Below are 14,382 nucleotides of genomic sequence, written 5' to 3' on the forward strand. Positions count from 1 at the left end.
CTATGATGTTAACACCTTCAGCAAATTTGACATATGAAGTTTTGAAGCTTGCTGTCAATACAACAAAATAGCATACATATCAAATCACACACATATCAACACTAGAGGCCCGGCGCACGAAATTCGTGCACTGGGTGTGTGTTGGGGGGTGTCCCTCAGCCCAGCCTGCACCCTCTCCAATCTGGGACCCCTCGGGGGATGTCCGACTGTCGGTTTAGTGGAATCAGGCCTAAACAGGCAGTCGGACATCCCTCTGACAATCCAGCACTTCTGGCCCCCAACTGCTCGCCTGCCTGCCTGCCTTATTGCCCCTAACCACTTCTGAGTGCCTGATTGCCCCTAACCACTTCTGCCTGCCAGCCTGATCTCCCACTAACCACTCCCCTACCAGTCTGATCGACGCCTAACTGCTCCCCTGCCGGCCCAATTGCCCTCAACTGCCCTCCCCTGCAGGCCCAGTCGCCTCTAACTGTCCTCCTCTGCAGGCCTGTTCGCCCCCCAACTGCTGTCCCCTGCTGGCCTGATCAACCCACAACTGCCCTCCCATGCCGGCCATCTTGTGGTGGCCATCATGTGACAACATGAGCACAGCCATCTTGTGAGAGGGTGTGACAGTCAATTTGCATATTACCTCTTTATTATATAGGATATGTGTAAATCCATCTATTGAAAAAAATCCGCGTTATTAACTGGTACACCTGGTAGCTGCAGCAATCCTGAGAAAGAACAAAGTTGGAGGATCACAATACCAGACATCAAGTTATATTACAAAGCCACAGTTCTCAAAACTGCCTGGTACTGGCACAAGAACAGACATATAGACCAATGGAACAGAACAGAGAACCTAGAAATCAAACCAAGCCATTATGCTCTATTAATACTTGACAAAGGAGGCAAGAGCATATAATGGAGTAAAGACAGTTTCTTCAATAAATGGTGTTGGAAAAATTGGACAGATACATGCAAAAAAATGAAACTAGACCACCAACTTACACCATACACAAGAATAAACTCAAAATGGATAAAAGACTTAAATGTAAGTTTTGAAACCATAAAAGTTTTATGGCAGCAAAATCTCAGGCATCTCTTGTAGCAATATGTTTATGGATATATCTATATATCTATATAGGGCAGTGGTCGGCAAACTGTGGCTCAGCAAACCGTGGCTCATGAGCCACATGTGGCTCTTTGGCCCCTTGAGTGTGGCTCTTCCACAAAATACTGACTTCTGCGCATGGGCCATGAAGTTTCAATCGCACTGTACGTGCGCGCCTGCACGTGGTATTTTGTGGAAGAGCCGCATGCAAGGGGCCAAAGAGCCGCATGTGGCTCGCGAGCCATGGTTTGCCAACCACGTAGTTCTAGGGTAAAGGAAACTAAGGAGAAAATAAATAAAATAAAACTACATCAAAATAAAAAGATCTGCACAGCAAAAGAAACCATCAACAAAACAAAAAGGGAGCCCAGTGTATGGAAAAACGTATTTAGCAATGATACATTTGATAAAGGGTCAATATCTAAAACAGGGGCCCTCAAACTTTTTAAACAGGGGGCCAGGTCACTGTCCCTCAGACCGTTGGAGGGCTCGACTATATTTTTAAAAAGAACTATGAACAAATTCCTATGCATACAGCGGCGGCAAAAACACCCGGCGGGCTGGATAAATGTTTTTGGCGGGCCGCATGTGGCCATGGGCCGTAGTTTGAGGACCCCTGAATTCTAAAACATATATAAGGAGCTCATATAACTTAACAAAAGGAAGACAAACAATCTAATTAAAAAATAGGCAAAGGACCCAAATAGACACTTCTCCAAAGTGGACATACAGATGGCTAAGAGACATGAAAAAATGCTCAAAGTCATTGATCATCAGACAGATGCAAATTAAAACAACAATGAGGTATTACCTCACACTTGTCGGAATGGCTACCATCAACAAATCAACAAATGACAAGTGCTGGCGAGGATGTGGAGAAAAGGGAACCCTAGACCAGTGCTGGGAATGCAGACTAGTGCAGTCATTATGGAAAACAATATGGAGTTACCTCAAAAAATTTAAAATGGAACTTCCATTTGACCCAGTGATCCCACTTCTAGGAATATATACTAAGAAATGTGAAACTTCAATCAGAAAGAATGTATGCACCCCTATATTCATAGCAGCACAATTTACAATAGCTAAGATCTGGAAACAACCCAAGTGCCCATCAGTAGATGAGTGGATAAAAAAGTTGTGGTACATTTACACCATGGAATACTCTGTAGCAGTAAAAACGAAGAATCTCTTACCCTTTGAGACAACATGGAGGGACCTGGAGTGTATCATGCTACGTGAAATAAGTCAGAGAAAAACAAGTATCCCATGATCTCACTCATATCTGGAAACTAATGAACAAAATAAACTGATGAACAATATAGATGCAGAGACATGGAAAGTTGGAACAGAATGCAGAATCTTGGAGGGAATGCAGGGGAGGGTAGGTGGGTGGGAGGTAATCAACCAAAGACCTGTATGCATATATGCATAACCCATGGACACAGACACAAGGGTGGTAAAGACTTGGGGGTGCGTAGGCTACAATGGGGGCGGAGGTTCAAAGGGGGCAAAAAGTGGACACATGAAATACTTTCAACATTAAATATTTAAAATAAATACACAAACAAAGAAACAAACTTGAGACATTTAAGCTTAAGGAACCAAGTGCAAGCCTCCAAAAGATAGGGTTGTCAGCATCAATAAGTTCTATCTTTCTGGAAAAGTCAATGTACATGGATCAACAGTCTTCTAAAAGAGAGTAATACACAGTGTGCATTAATAGTTGTTCATACCAATCATAAAGATCTTACATTCTGAACATCTTGCGAAGTCTTGTATTGTCAGGAGCAGGCATGTAATTGCCAAAAAAATCAATGATAGGATTAACAGTTTGAAACTATCTCCTAAAGCTCATATGGATCAGTGAAGCATTCACTAATCACTGAAAGCTGGTTTTGTAGAGTGTCCTAATATATAACAACTAGAATTTTAGCATGGTTGTACTTGGAATAGTTTATATTTCACCAGATAAAATATTAGGTCATAGAAAATTTATCTTTAAAGAACTGTAAAGGGCAGTAATTCCAATCTAATTTTTAAATAAATGATGAAACCAAGGACCAGAGAGATTCATTTGTTTATTTATCAACATTTATTGGAGATTAAGTAACTTGCCCAGTTTGTAGCATAGCCAGTACTGTCACTTGTCCTCTTGACTGACTCTGCCGCTCTTTCTGCTGAATCAGATTTTGTATTTATTTCTCTGTGTAGGAATCTTTGCTGAAATCTTGCATACACCTTAATTCTGCTTCAGGTTTGTCTTACAATTTAGAACTATAACAATAGTACTTCTCTGTTGGCCATATGATTTCATTACTTATTTTAAAATGTTAATGGGTGCATGTGCTTTCATTAGAATAGCAACTACAAATTAATTTTGAAATTTGACTATGCTCTCAGTTGATGGTTTTACAATATTTATGATTGTCTTTCCCCTCAGATAAAACTCTGATTGCAAATTTAAGTAACATTCACATTTTTTACCTAAATTTTAAAAAAATATGTAATTATGTTTATTAAATAGGTAACCAATTACATAATTTAAATAATCTTTTTTTTTAACTCTTATAAGGGATATGTTAAATAGTTCAGTAAGTACATGATTCTAGTTATTTAAAAAAATCAAATATGTCTAATTGCTAGGTATTTATGGAATTTTTATAATTTCAAGACTGGGAATCATCTTAGAAATTGTTTAATACAATAATTCCTTACTTTACATAACAGAAAATTAAGCTCCAATGGAGTTGAGGTTTCCAGAAGTAGAACAAGGACCTACACTCAACCCAGCATTCTTTAAAACCTTCTCAAAACTGCCTTATTGGGGAGAGGGAGAAACTTTAATGTGGTTATCTGAGTGAATGCAGATGAAAGCCCAGAAAAGAGGATAAGCCTGTAGAAGTGGCAAGGAGGACGCAGACCAGGAGATGTTAAAAGAAAACTGACATGACATTAGGATCAACAGAAGAAGTTGAGTTTTATATTTGATTCCAAACACAAATATAAATACAACTAATACCCAAAACCAGGAATTTCCAGACTTGTGGTATCTTACCCATGTAGGAAAGATAGTTAGGAAAGGATTTAGATAGGTTCATACGAAGTTGTAGGAGAAAGAGCGTGCTATGAGAAAAAGCATAGGCAAGAAAGTACAAGATGAGTTTGAGAGACATGGAATACACCAGATTAGACAAAAAAGTATTTCATGATGTGTAATAGATGAATGAGTAGGTAGGTAAGTCCAGAGGTCATGAAGTTGGGGCGTTAAGACTTTCATCCTGTGATAAGTTGGCGAAGGGTTCAGATCAAGTATGCAGAATAGCCAGCACACTGATCTGCAGCTTCACAGACATGTTCTAGTGGCCAACTAGAGTTAAGCAAAGTGGGAACGAGTTCATGGAAGAAAAATCTTCTAAAATAAAACATTAAGCCCACGCCACATAGATTCCAAAAGAAGAGTGAGGGAAGGAGTTTTGTTTTCTCTCTAACTTTGCTATGACATAAGGTTGAATAAAAGTTTTTGAGGGAATTATATGGGGTGGACAAAAGTGGGTCTACAGTTGTGAGTTCATGAAATAGTTTATTCTTGTATTATTTATTGTTTTTTTCTACATGAACAACTGTTAATCTACTTTTGCCCACCTCTGTATTTAGGACAGTGCAGTGGTATTAATGACAATAGACAGATGACTTAGTAAAGGATTAGGTTAATATGCAGGTCTAAATCTTTAAGTAAACGTTCTAAAACACACACAATATGTATATATATTTTAGGAAAGATAAGTTGTGAATTCTGTAGTGATTTTGGTGCTTCCTTTTTCACTTTGAAGGCTTTTACTAGTAGACTGAATACCATCTAAAAAAGCCACCATAGTATTTAAGGAAGCAGGAACCCAAACATACTTACAAACTTACTTGTTTTTTTTCATCCTGTGTCTTATTTACTTATTTAGATATTATACAAGAATGATTCATTTTATATTTTTAAATTTATCTTTATTGTTGAAAGTATTATAGATGTCCCCCTTTCCCCCGCATTGACCCTTTCCACCCCACTTGTTTCCCACCCCTCTCCTTCCAGGCCTACCAGGCCTGTGTCTTTTTAATCCTCACCTGAGGATATTTTTTCCATTGATTTTTTTTTTTTAAGAGAGAGAGTGGAATGAAGAGGGAGAGACAGAGAAACACTGATGTGAGAGGGACACATCAATTGATTGCCTCCTGCATGCACTCCCCTCCCCCCCACCAGGGCCAGGAGCCTGCAACCAAGGTACATGCCCTTGACTGGAATCGAACTCAGGACCCTTCAGTCCGTGGGCCAACGCTCTATCCACTGAGCCAAACTGGCTAGGGCCAGGCCTGTGTCTTTAAATAGAACAGAATGTTTATTTAATCTTTATTGCCTATCCTGAGCTATTTCTCATAGAAGCGGTCTCCAAAATACAGTGTACTTGATTCAAGAAGTGCACACACACAAAAAACTTGTATTTATAATTTTTATCTTAGGAAAATGAACATAAGCTAATTTGCTAATTTTTAATAGAAGAGTTGATGGAATGTAAGTATATAACTTAAAGTATGAATATTTGTGAAAGTAGACACTAATTGTAGGAGGTGCAATAAAAAAGTGTGCCAAAATTGACTGTGGGATAAAGGTTGTTAGATTTACAGATAGATCATCAGGGCTTTCCCCTAGAAATTTCGACTCAGTAGGTTTCAACTGGGGCCTGGGAATCTGTTACTTAACAAGACCTCCAAGTGTTTCTTATTTTCAGCCAAGTTTAAGAAATTAGCAGTAGACCTGCTTTCCCATATCTTGACTTTGGCCTAAGTCCAGTTCAAATATTAATGGCTGTATGATTGGTGCCTCACTTACTCTAATACAGCTAGAAAGATGGGTTGTCCAAGGGCTTAGCAGCAAAGCTACAGCTCACCTTATTTCTTGTGCTTTGATTGGACCAAAAGCCAGCTTGAATTTTAGGGGTACCAATATTGTGTCTAGTGTAATTTAGGATTTTGTTTACCTTGATGTTTGAAATTGATGACTGTTTTCAACCATGAAGCTGCTGCCACAGGTCATTACTATCTTCCATGTGTTAAAAAAAGCATGTATTTTATTTTTTTTAATGCTCTAACATGCTGGCACATGGAAATCTAGAAATAAATTTTATGCTAAGGCAATTGGGTGTCCTAAAATAAAATATTTATTCAAAACGTTAAAAAATATAGAAGAAATAATAGCTAGTATTTATTAGGTGTTTGCCATATGCCAGGTACTATACCAAGCACTTTTCAATACAGTTTATTATTTAATCCTCAAAACAATCCTACGAAGGAGGTGTTTTTACTATTCTTTTTGCAGAGGAGTTCATTGAAGTAGCACAGAGAGGGTAAGGAAAAGTAACTTGCCCATTGTTTATAGGGATTTTGTTTGCTTGCTTGTTTGCTCATTTTAATTTGGGAATGTCCTAAATGACTTTTAGGTGAACTTATTTTCTTTGACTTCTTTGACTGAATGATTCTTTATCTTGAAATCTGATTTCTTCTATTGCCTCATTCTCTTATAAAACAAAACCTCTTATATATTTTAACAAGGAATATGAAGTAACATATAGATATCACTTTGGAGCATTCAAATGATGAAAGAATATGACAGTTTAATAAAAGCAAAGTGTTTATTGTCACTTTGAGTATGTAGCTTAGTGATTTATCTGGGAAGTAATATCTATGACTATACATACAGGGATGAGCAAAAGTAGATTTACAGTTGTAATACAAATAAGTAACACAATAATTAATAAAACAACAATAAAATCTGTGTTTCACATACTCAACAACTGTAAAGCTACTATTGCCTACCCCTGGATATTGTTTTATCCTGAAGCTTTGTTTTATAACTGTTATTAATTTTTTAATGTCTAGGGATTTTTTCTTTTTTTTTTTTTTGAGCATAGAAAGAAATTCTGGCAATTGTTTGTTTTAATTGATGCACAATTTATTAAAATTTTTAACATTGCCAGTTTTAACATCTAGTTTTTTCTTAAGCTCAATTTATGCATTTAAAAAATACATTTATTTTTATTTATTTTTTTATTTTTTTTACAGATACGTAGATTTTATTTTACAAAAGTGGGATAATTGGGAACACATTGTTCTGCAACTTGCTTTTCTCACCGTGGACATTTCTCAAGTCAGAAATACAATCTACCTCATTTTTTTTTTAAATTTTGTTTTATTGCTTAAAGTATTACAAAGAGTATTACATATGACTCCTTTTTTTTCCCCCTTTCCCTTCCCCCGGCCTCCCCTACCCCACAGTGTCTTATTAACTCCACTAGGCTTCAGTTAATCTCTTTAAATTACCAAATGAAATACCCTGAAACATTTTAAAACACAACAATGGACAAAGTAAAATAAATCAAAAAGCATAATAAAAAAAAACAACAAAAAAAATGAAAAGCATAATCAAACAATTAAATATTGTAAATCTAAATCTAATAAATCAAATTTATAAATTCAGTAAACCAAGTCCTCCTAAATATTAAACATTGCTTACTAACCTAACTTGTTACATAATTCATATTATAATCACAAATCTGAGATAATAGATTCTCTAAAAACATTTCAAATATCTTAAAAAAACCAATAGAATATGCATAGACAAATTATCAACTAATGCCCAACTTACCAATACATTTTTATCTTAAACCAAATGCAAAGTCTTCATACTAGTATTATAGGTCCGATTCATTCCTTAAGCCTGTCATTTTTCGTCCCAAGACTACAAATGTACTTGCACAACAAAGTAGAATAGAATTTTCATCTTTCAACCTTGTACCACAACTAGGATAATACATTTGGGATTGGGCAGGGCACCTATGTGTACTTGTCAACCAGAGTCTGCATTGGACCCTCTACCCTTCTTATTGTCAGGCTTTTGCTTGCCCTTGTTAACAGAAACCTTGTGAGCCCTCACGTAAATTTAAGTAAGCATTTAAGTAAAACACTTTTGCAACCTGGTTCTTTTCCTAGAAATGATGCATCCTGTGTTTCCATTTGGTTTTTGCAACCTGGTGGTTTTCCTAGAAATGATGCATCCATTAAGTTTTTTTCTTACATTTTAGCAATGCAATTTTCTTCCTAGAAATAATTCATTCCTTAAGTTTTTTCCTTAGGTTACACTTCATCCCCATTATAATGGGATTTCCTAAGTCCAGTTATGTACAAACTGTGTAACCTTTGGCATTAAAGTTAACTTGTGTACTAATGGGTTTTGACACCCTACATAGGTTACTTAACAACCCTTTCTCTTTTATAATTTAATAACTGCCTCATTGGCCATCAGTCATTTTATTGACAATAATGATCAAGTTTAATTTTTAACCCCTTTAAATTCATAAAGCAAAAAATGATTTTTCTCTCCTAGGAATGCCAGAATCACCTCCGCAGATATGGAAATGTGAATCTGGAACTGGTGACTCGAATCATTAGAGATGGTGGCCCATGGGAAGATCCAGTGTTGCAAGCTGTTCTTAAAGCCCAGCCAGCATCTCAGGAGATAGGTACTTCAGGAAACTCAAAATCAAAACCAACATTTGTGAGAAGCAAACACAATTTCATTATCTCACTAGAGCAGTATTAGTGATTTTTCTTTATTTTATAATATTGAGTAAGAATTATGTATTTTTACATGAAGTGTGTTTAATTTGTTGTACTAACGTGCCCTAAGAGTGATTTTTGACACTAGACTTGGATACATTTATTTCTAGTAATTTCCCATTCTAATGGGAATTAACATATTTACTGTCCAGATGTTACTTACAGAGAGTTCATTTGCTTTTGTCACTGCAGTTATAGTTTAAATATCTATTTAAGTTGCCAAACCCTAAAACAAAACAAAAATCCTGCTTAAGCACATGAGATCTCCCTTATACAGAAGCAGCTGTGAGAGCTATAACTCATCCAATTTTTATCACTATTACTGTATATCCCACACCTAGCCCAGTGCCTGGTAGAGAGTAGGTGCTTAATATAAGTATATGTTGATTGAATGAATGACCACATGATGACTGTATAAGTGAATAAGTGACTAAATTTCAATTCCAAATACTGTAGAGCAGTATTTCCCACACTTCATCCATTATTAGAAGTTAAATTTTCCCTCATCCCTTTACTGCCTGCATACTTCTTTGACATCACCTCCTCTTAAACCTAGATGTACAGTGGTTCCTGTGGGCCAGAATTTTCTTTTGAGGAAGGAGGCTCTGTCAACTGCTTCTCACATATTATTCCTAAGCCACAGCTGATCACCAAAACTTAGAATGTAGAGCTGAGCAGTAGTGAATAAACACAAAACTGTGAAAAACATTTGAATGTATGGAGAGAGCCTAAGGAGTACAATTTTAAGATTGCCAAAAGGAAAAGACAAGAACTCCTAGCTCTGGAACAATTCAGACCTTGGTCTGGTGAGAAAGACACTTCATACCACAGATTGTGCTCTGTGGGTTAGGATCTGTCCATTTGTCCCAGGTTAAGGGGTGAGGGTAGGGGTGGGTTGTAGGTAGAGTTGAGTGGAGAAGGAGCTGTGATTCTTGGGCTTAAGAGCAAGCCAACTCAGATACAAGTGTGGAGGCCAATGACAGAGATGTGAGAGAAGATGAAAGATAAGGCCTGAAGAAGTGTAGTGCAAAGCAGTGGGATGAGATGGGAGATAAGACAAAATAGGAGGAAAGGGCTGAAATATATATGTGACAGTGTTATATACCCAAGGGATACAAATGAGACGAACTTGATATGAGGGTCTGGAGAAGGAATAAAAGAACGGAAGCAGCTGGAACTGAGGAGGAAGAGTTGGATGGCTGAGGAAAGGTAGAGTCAAATACAGGTAAGGCAAAGGTGACTAGCTGAAGAAAACTATGAGGAGACCAGGGAATGAGGCAAGATGGGGGTAGGAGATAGACAAGACAGAGCTTCCAAAGGAGTGAAAAGTTAGGGCTTTTAGGAGAGCTTTTAGGCTTCTCTGAGTAGGAGCAAGAACAAACATATTATGAGTTGCTTTGAAGTCTGATGGCCTTAATATATGTATATATAGTTCTTCACACATAGTCCTTTAATACTTACATTGACATACCTCACTCTGGGAAAAGCTGCTCTAGAGCCTCATTAATATGAATGACTCTTCTCTGGTTGGTGATCATTAGGGCAAAAACTAGTGTGAGGTTTATCTTTGCATTAACTGTACAGATGAGTGTCTGTTGATCATATGTTGGAAACAGAACTGCAAGGCAAATGTTGGCACCCAAATAAAACATCACTCATAAGTATTTTAGAAGCTAATGATTAAACATATAACTAATTAAAATACTTGGGGTCCAATAGGATATATATGTTCTAGTTCCTGCTTCGCCACTTAACTTTTGTCTTTGGGCAAGTCATTTGACCTCTCTGAGACTCAGTTTTGTGATCTGTAAAACAAATACTATGATAACTATCATAAGGATGTTGTTAGGTCTAAATAAACTTAGTAGATAAAGGTGTTTGTATACTTTTTAATTGTGTAAAACCAAGTATTTGTTAGTAATTATTCTTAGTGATACATGAGCACATATTAATAAGCATTCCTTTTGGCTTAATCTTTTGTTGACAAGTAATAAAACATTTCTTTCATGATTTAACTTTTTCATTAATTCAGATTTATTTCTCTATAATTAATCAGTAATGAAAATATTGAGCACTAAGATCAGAGTACATAATCTTAGACTAGAAATTACATACCCCATGTTATTTGAAACATTTTAACATATTAGTGAACTGAAAAATAAATATTTCAGGTTTTTTACTTTTTAAACTGAGAAGAAATCAACAGGTATTTCTTGAGCATTGTTTTGTTGTCACTTTTATTTCCATTTTTCCAATCATATAATTGTATATCTTTTTTCACAAATAAACTCTTACTAAGAAAATGCTATTTAATTAAATAACTAGTTAATCTAATTAAATGCCACACGTTAGTGATAAAGTTTCAAACAACAATCAAGAGTTTGAGAGAATCCTTTCTTGAGAGTAATATGAGTCTGTTCTCTATTTAATACAGTGAACAAATACTTAAGTTCGGAAAATCCACTATTCTTTGAACTACGTGCCAGATACCTAATTGCTTGTGAACGCATACCCGAAGCAATGGCTCTTATTAAATCTTGTATAAATCACCCAGAAATCAGCAAAGACTTGTATTTCCATCAAGCACTCTTCACATGTCTATTTATGTCACCTGTAGAAGAACAGCTATTCCGGGAGGTATTGTTTAAGATTTTGTTTGTTTGTCTATCATCATTTTAACCTTATAATAAAAAACAGGGGAAAATATAGCTGAATCTTGTTAAATTCCTTTTTATAGTAATACCAAAGGTTTTCAGATTAAATTATTTAGATGTGTTCTCTTTAACACCATTCTTTAAGCTCATGTTAAATTAGACCAGTGGTTGGCAAACTGTGGCTCGCGAGCCACATGCGGCTCTTTGGCCCCTTGAGTGTGGCTCTTCCACAAAATACCACGTGTGGGTGCGCACGTACAGTGCAATTGAAACGTCATGGCCCATGCCCAGAAGTCGGTATTTTGTGGAAGAGCCACACACAAGGGACCAAAGAGCCGCATGTGGCTCGCGAGCCACAGTTTGCCGACCACTGAAAAATCTGATATCAACAAATGATGAAATTAACAAAACATTAATAAGCTTCATTTTATTTATTTTATTTATATTTATTGATTTTTAGAGAGAAAGGAAGGGGGAGAGAGAGAAACACTGATGTGAGTGAAAAATATGGATCAGTTGCCTTCCATACATGTCCCAACCAGGGATCAAAACTACAACCTAGGTATGTGCCCTGACCAGGAATTGAACCCACAGCCTTTTGGTGTATACTTCAACCAACTGAGCCACCTAGCCAGGACAGCAATAAGCATTATTTATGTTGAGTTTCTGGTGTGACAGAGGTCAAATAAAAACTGAGAACCATTATGATTTTGCCTTTTAAATAAAATATTTAAAAATTAAAATTTTCATGTTTGTTATTTTGTTTTTTTCAAGATGAAAGAATCTTTTCCTAATATGGATCCTTCCTACCTATAAGTTATAAACATTAATGAGATTAAAAGTAACTGTAAACTATAGGTGCTATATAGTAAAAATATGAAGCTATGAAAAATTTTCTGTACAATTCATCATTGTCTTTGTAGAAGAAAACTAAACATCTAATTTCTTCTGAATGTTTAAACACTTATTGCAACTAGCTTTTAGATATTTTTAATGACATGAACTAATTTTTCTTTTCCTCTTATAGCATTTATTGAAAACTGATTGTAAGAGTGGAATTGATATCATCTGTAACACTGAAAAAGAAGGCAAGACTATGTTAGCCTTACAACTCTGTGAATCTTTTCTTATTTCACAGCTCCAGAATGGGGATATGTATTGTATCTGGTAAGTGTTCCTAATATAGAAATTAAAGTAAGACGGGGAACAGAAAAATTGGTTAGCAGAGTTTGGACTTTATATTTTTTTAAAAAGTTATGTGAAAATGTTAAGCAAGAAGCAATAATGCCTAAAGATTAAAAAAGAAAATGATCAAGTACTAGTAATTGATATTGTAAATGTTTAAGGTATGTGTTATAATGAAACAATCATGTTTAAAATTAAATTTGGAGTGTTAGCTTGTTTGTTTTTTAATTTAAGACAAATTTTTAGAGCAGTTTTACCTTAACAGCAAAACTGAAAGGGAGGCACAGACATTTTCCATATACCCCCTGCTCCCACACATATATATCAATATCACTCACCAGTATGGTACATTTTTTATCAAGGATGAATCTCCACTGATTCATTATAATCACCCAAAGTTGACAGTTCACTCTCGGTGTTATATATTCTATGGGTTAAACAAACATATAATTACATATCTATCATTGTAGTATCATACAGAGTATTTTCACTGCCCTAAAATCTTCGGAGCTCTAACTCTTCATCTCTCTCTGATCCCCACCTCTGGAAAGCACTGATCTTTTTACTGTCTTCATAGTTTTGCCTTTTCAGAGTATCAGCTAGTTGGGATCATTCATGTAGTCCTCTCAGAATGGCTTTTACCTTAGTACTATACATTTAAGGTTCCTCCATGTCTTTTCATAGTTTGATAGCTCATTAGTGCAAAATAATATTCCCTTGTCTGATGTACCACAGTTTATTTATCTGTTCACATAATGAAGGACATCTTGGTTGTTTCCAAGTTTTGTCAGTTATGAATAAAGCTGCTATAAACGATCTGCGTGCAGGTTTTTTTGTGTGGACATGTTTGCAACTCCTTTGGGTAAAAATACCAAGGAGCATTATTGCTGGAACATATGATAAGAGTATGTTTAGTTTTATAAGATACTGCCAAACTGTCTTCCAAAATGGCTGTACCATTTCTTATTCCCACCAGCAATTTATGAAAATTCCTGTTGCTCATCTTCACCAGTATTTGTGGTCAGGGTTCCAGATTTTGGCCCTGCTAATAGGTGTATAGTAGCATCTCGTCGTTTCAATTTGCATTTCCCTGATGTCATATGATGTGGAGCATCTTTTCATAATCTTTCTTGCCATCTGTATATCTTCTTTGGTGAGGTGTCTGTCCATTAAGATTTTTGGACCATTTTTTCAGTCGAGTTGCTTGTTTTCTTATTGTTGAGTTTTAAGAGTTCTTTGTATATTGTGGATAATAGTCATTTATCAGATGTCTTTTATAAATGTTTTCTCCCAGTCTGGGTCTTGTCTTTTAATTTTTTTTATATTGTCTTTTACAGAGAAGAGGTTTTTAATTTTAATGAAATTTTATTTCTTTCATGAATCATGTTTTTGGTGTTTTGTCCAAAATGGTATCACCATACCCAAGTCATCTAAGTATTATCCTATCTTATATTCTAGAAGTTTTATAATTTTGCATTTTATGTTTAGGTCTGTGGTCCATTTTGAGTTACTATTCATGAAAGTTATAAGGTCTGTGTCTAGATTCATTATTTTTCATGTGGATGTCCAGTTCTAGCATCATCTGTTAAAGAGACTACCTTTGCTCCATTGTATTGCCTTTGTTCCTTTGTTTAAGATCAATTGACTATATTTATGTGGGTCTATGTCAGGGCTCTGTATTCTGTTCCATTGATCTATTTATTCTTTCACAATACAACAGTGTCCTCATTACTTTAGCTTTATAGTAAAACTTGAAGATAGATAGATTAATCCTCCAACTTTGCTATT

At 35.8% G+C, this 14,382-nt stretch overlaps 1 protein-coding gene across 1 annotated transcript in view; it reads left to right on the plus strand.

Annotated features, from left to right (window-relative positions):
- Positions 1–14,382, plus strand: part of ZNF654 (zinc finger protein 654) — a 100,055-nt gene that overhangs the window by 61,571 nt on the left and 24,102 nt on the right. Inside the window, exons 4-6 of the mRNA XM_005878102.2 lie at positions 8,523–8,658; positions 11,190–11,392; positions 12,437–12,576. Of these exons, the coding sequence (XP_005878164.1) occupies positions 8,523–8,658; positions 11,190–11,392; positions 12,437–12,576 (479 nt within the window). The remainder of the gene's footprint in view (positions 1–8,522; positions 8,659–11,189; positions 11,393–12,436; positions 12,577–14,382) is intronic.

The sequence above is a fragment of the Myotis brandtii genome, unplaced genomic scaffold, assembly GCF_000412655.1.
Source record: "Myotis brandtii unplaced genomic scaffold, ASM41265v1 scaffold546, whole genome shotgun sequence".
Taxonomy (NCBI): Eukaryota; Metazoa; Chordata; class Mammalia; order Chiroptera; family Vespertilionidae; genus Myotis; species Myotis brandtii.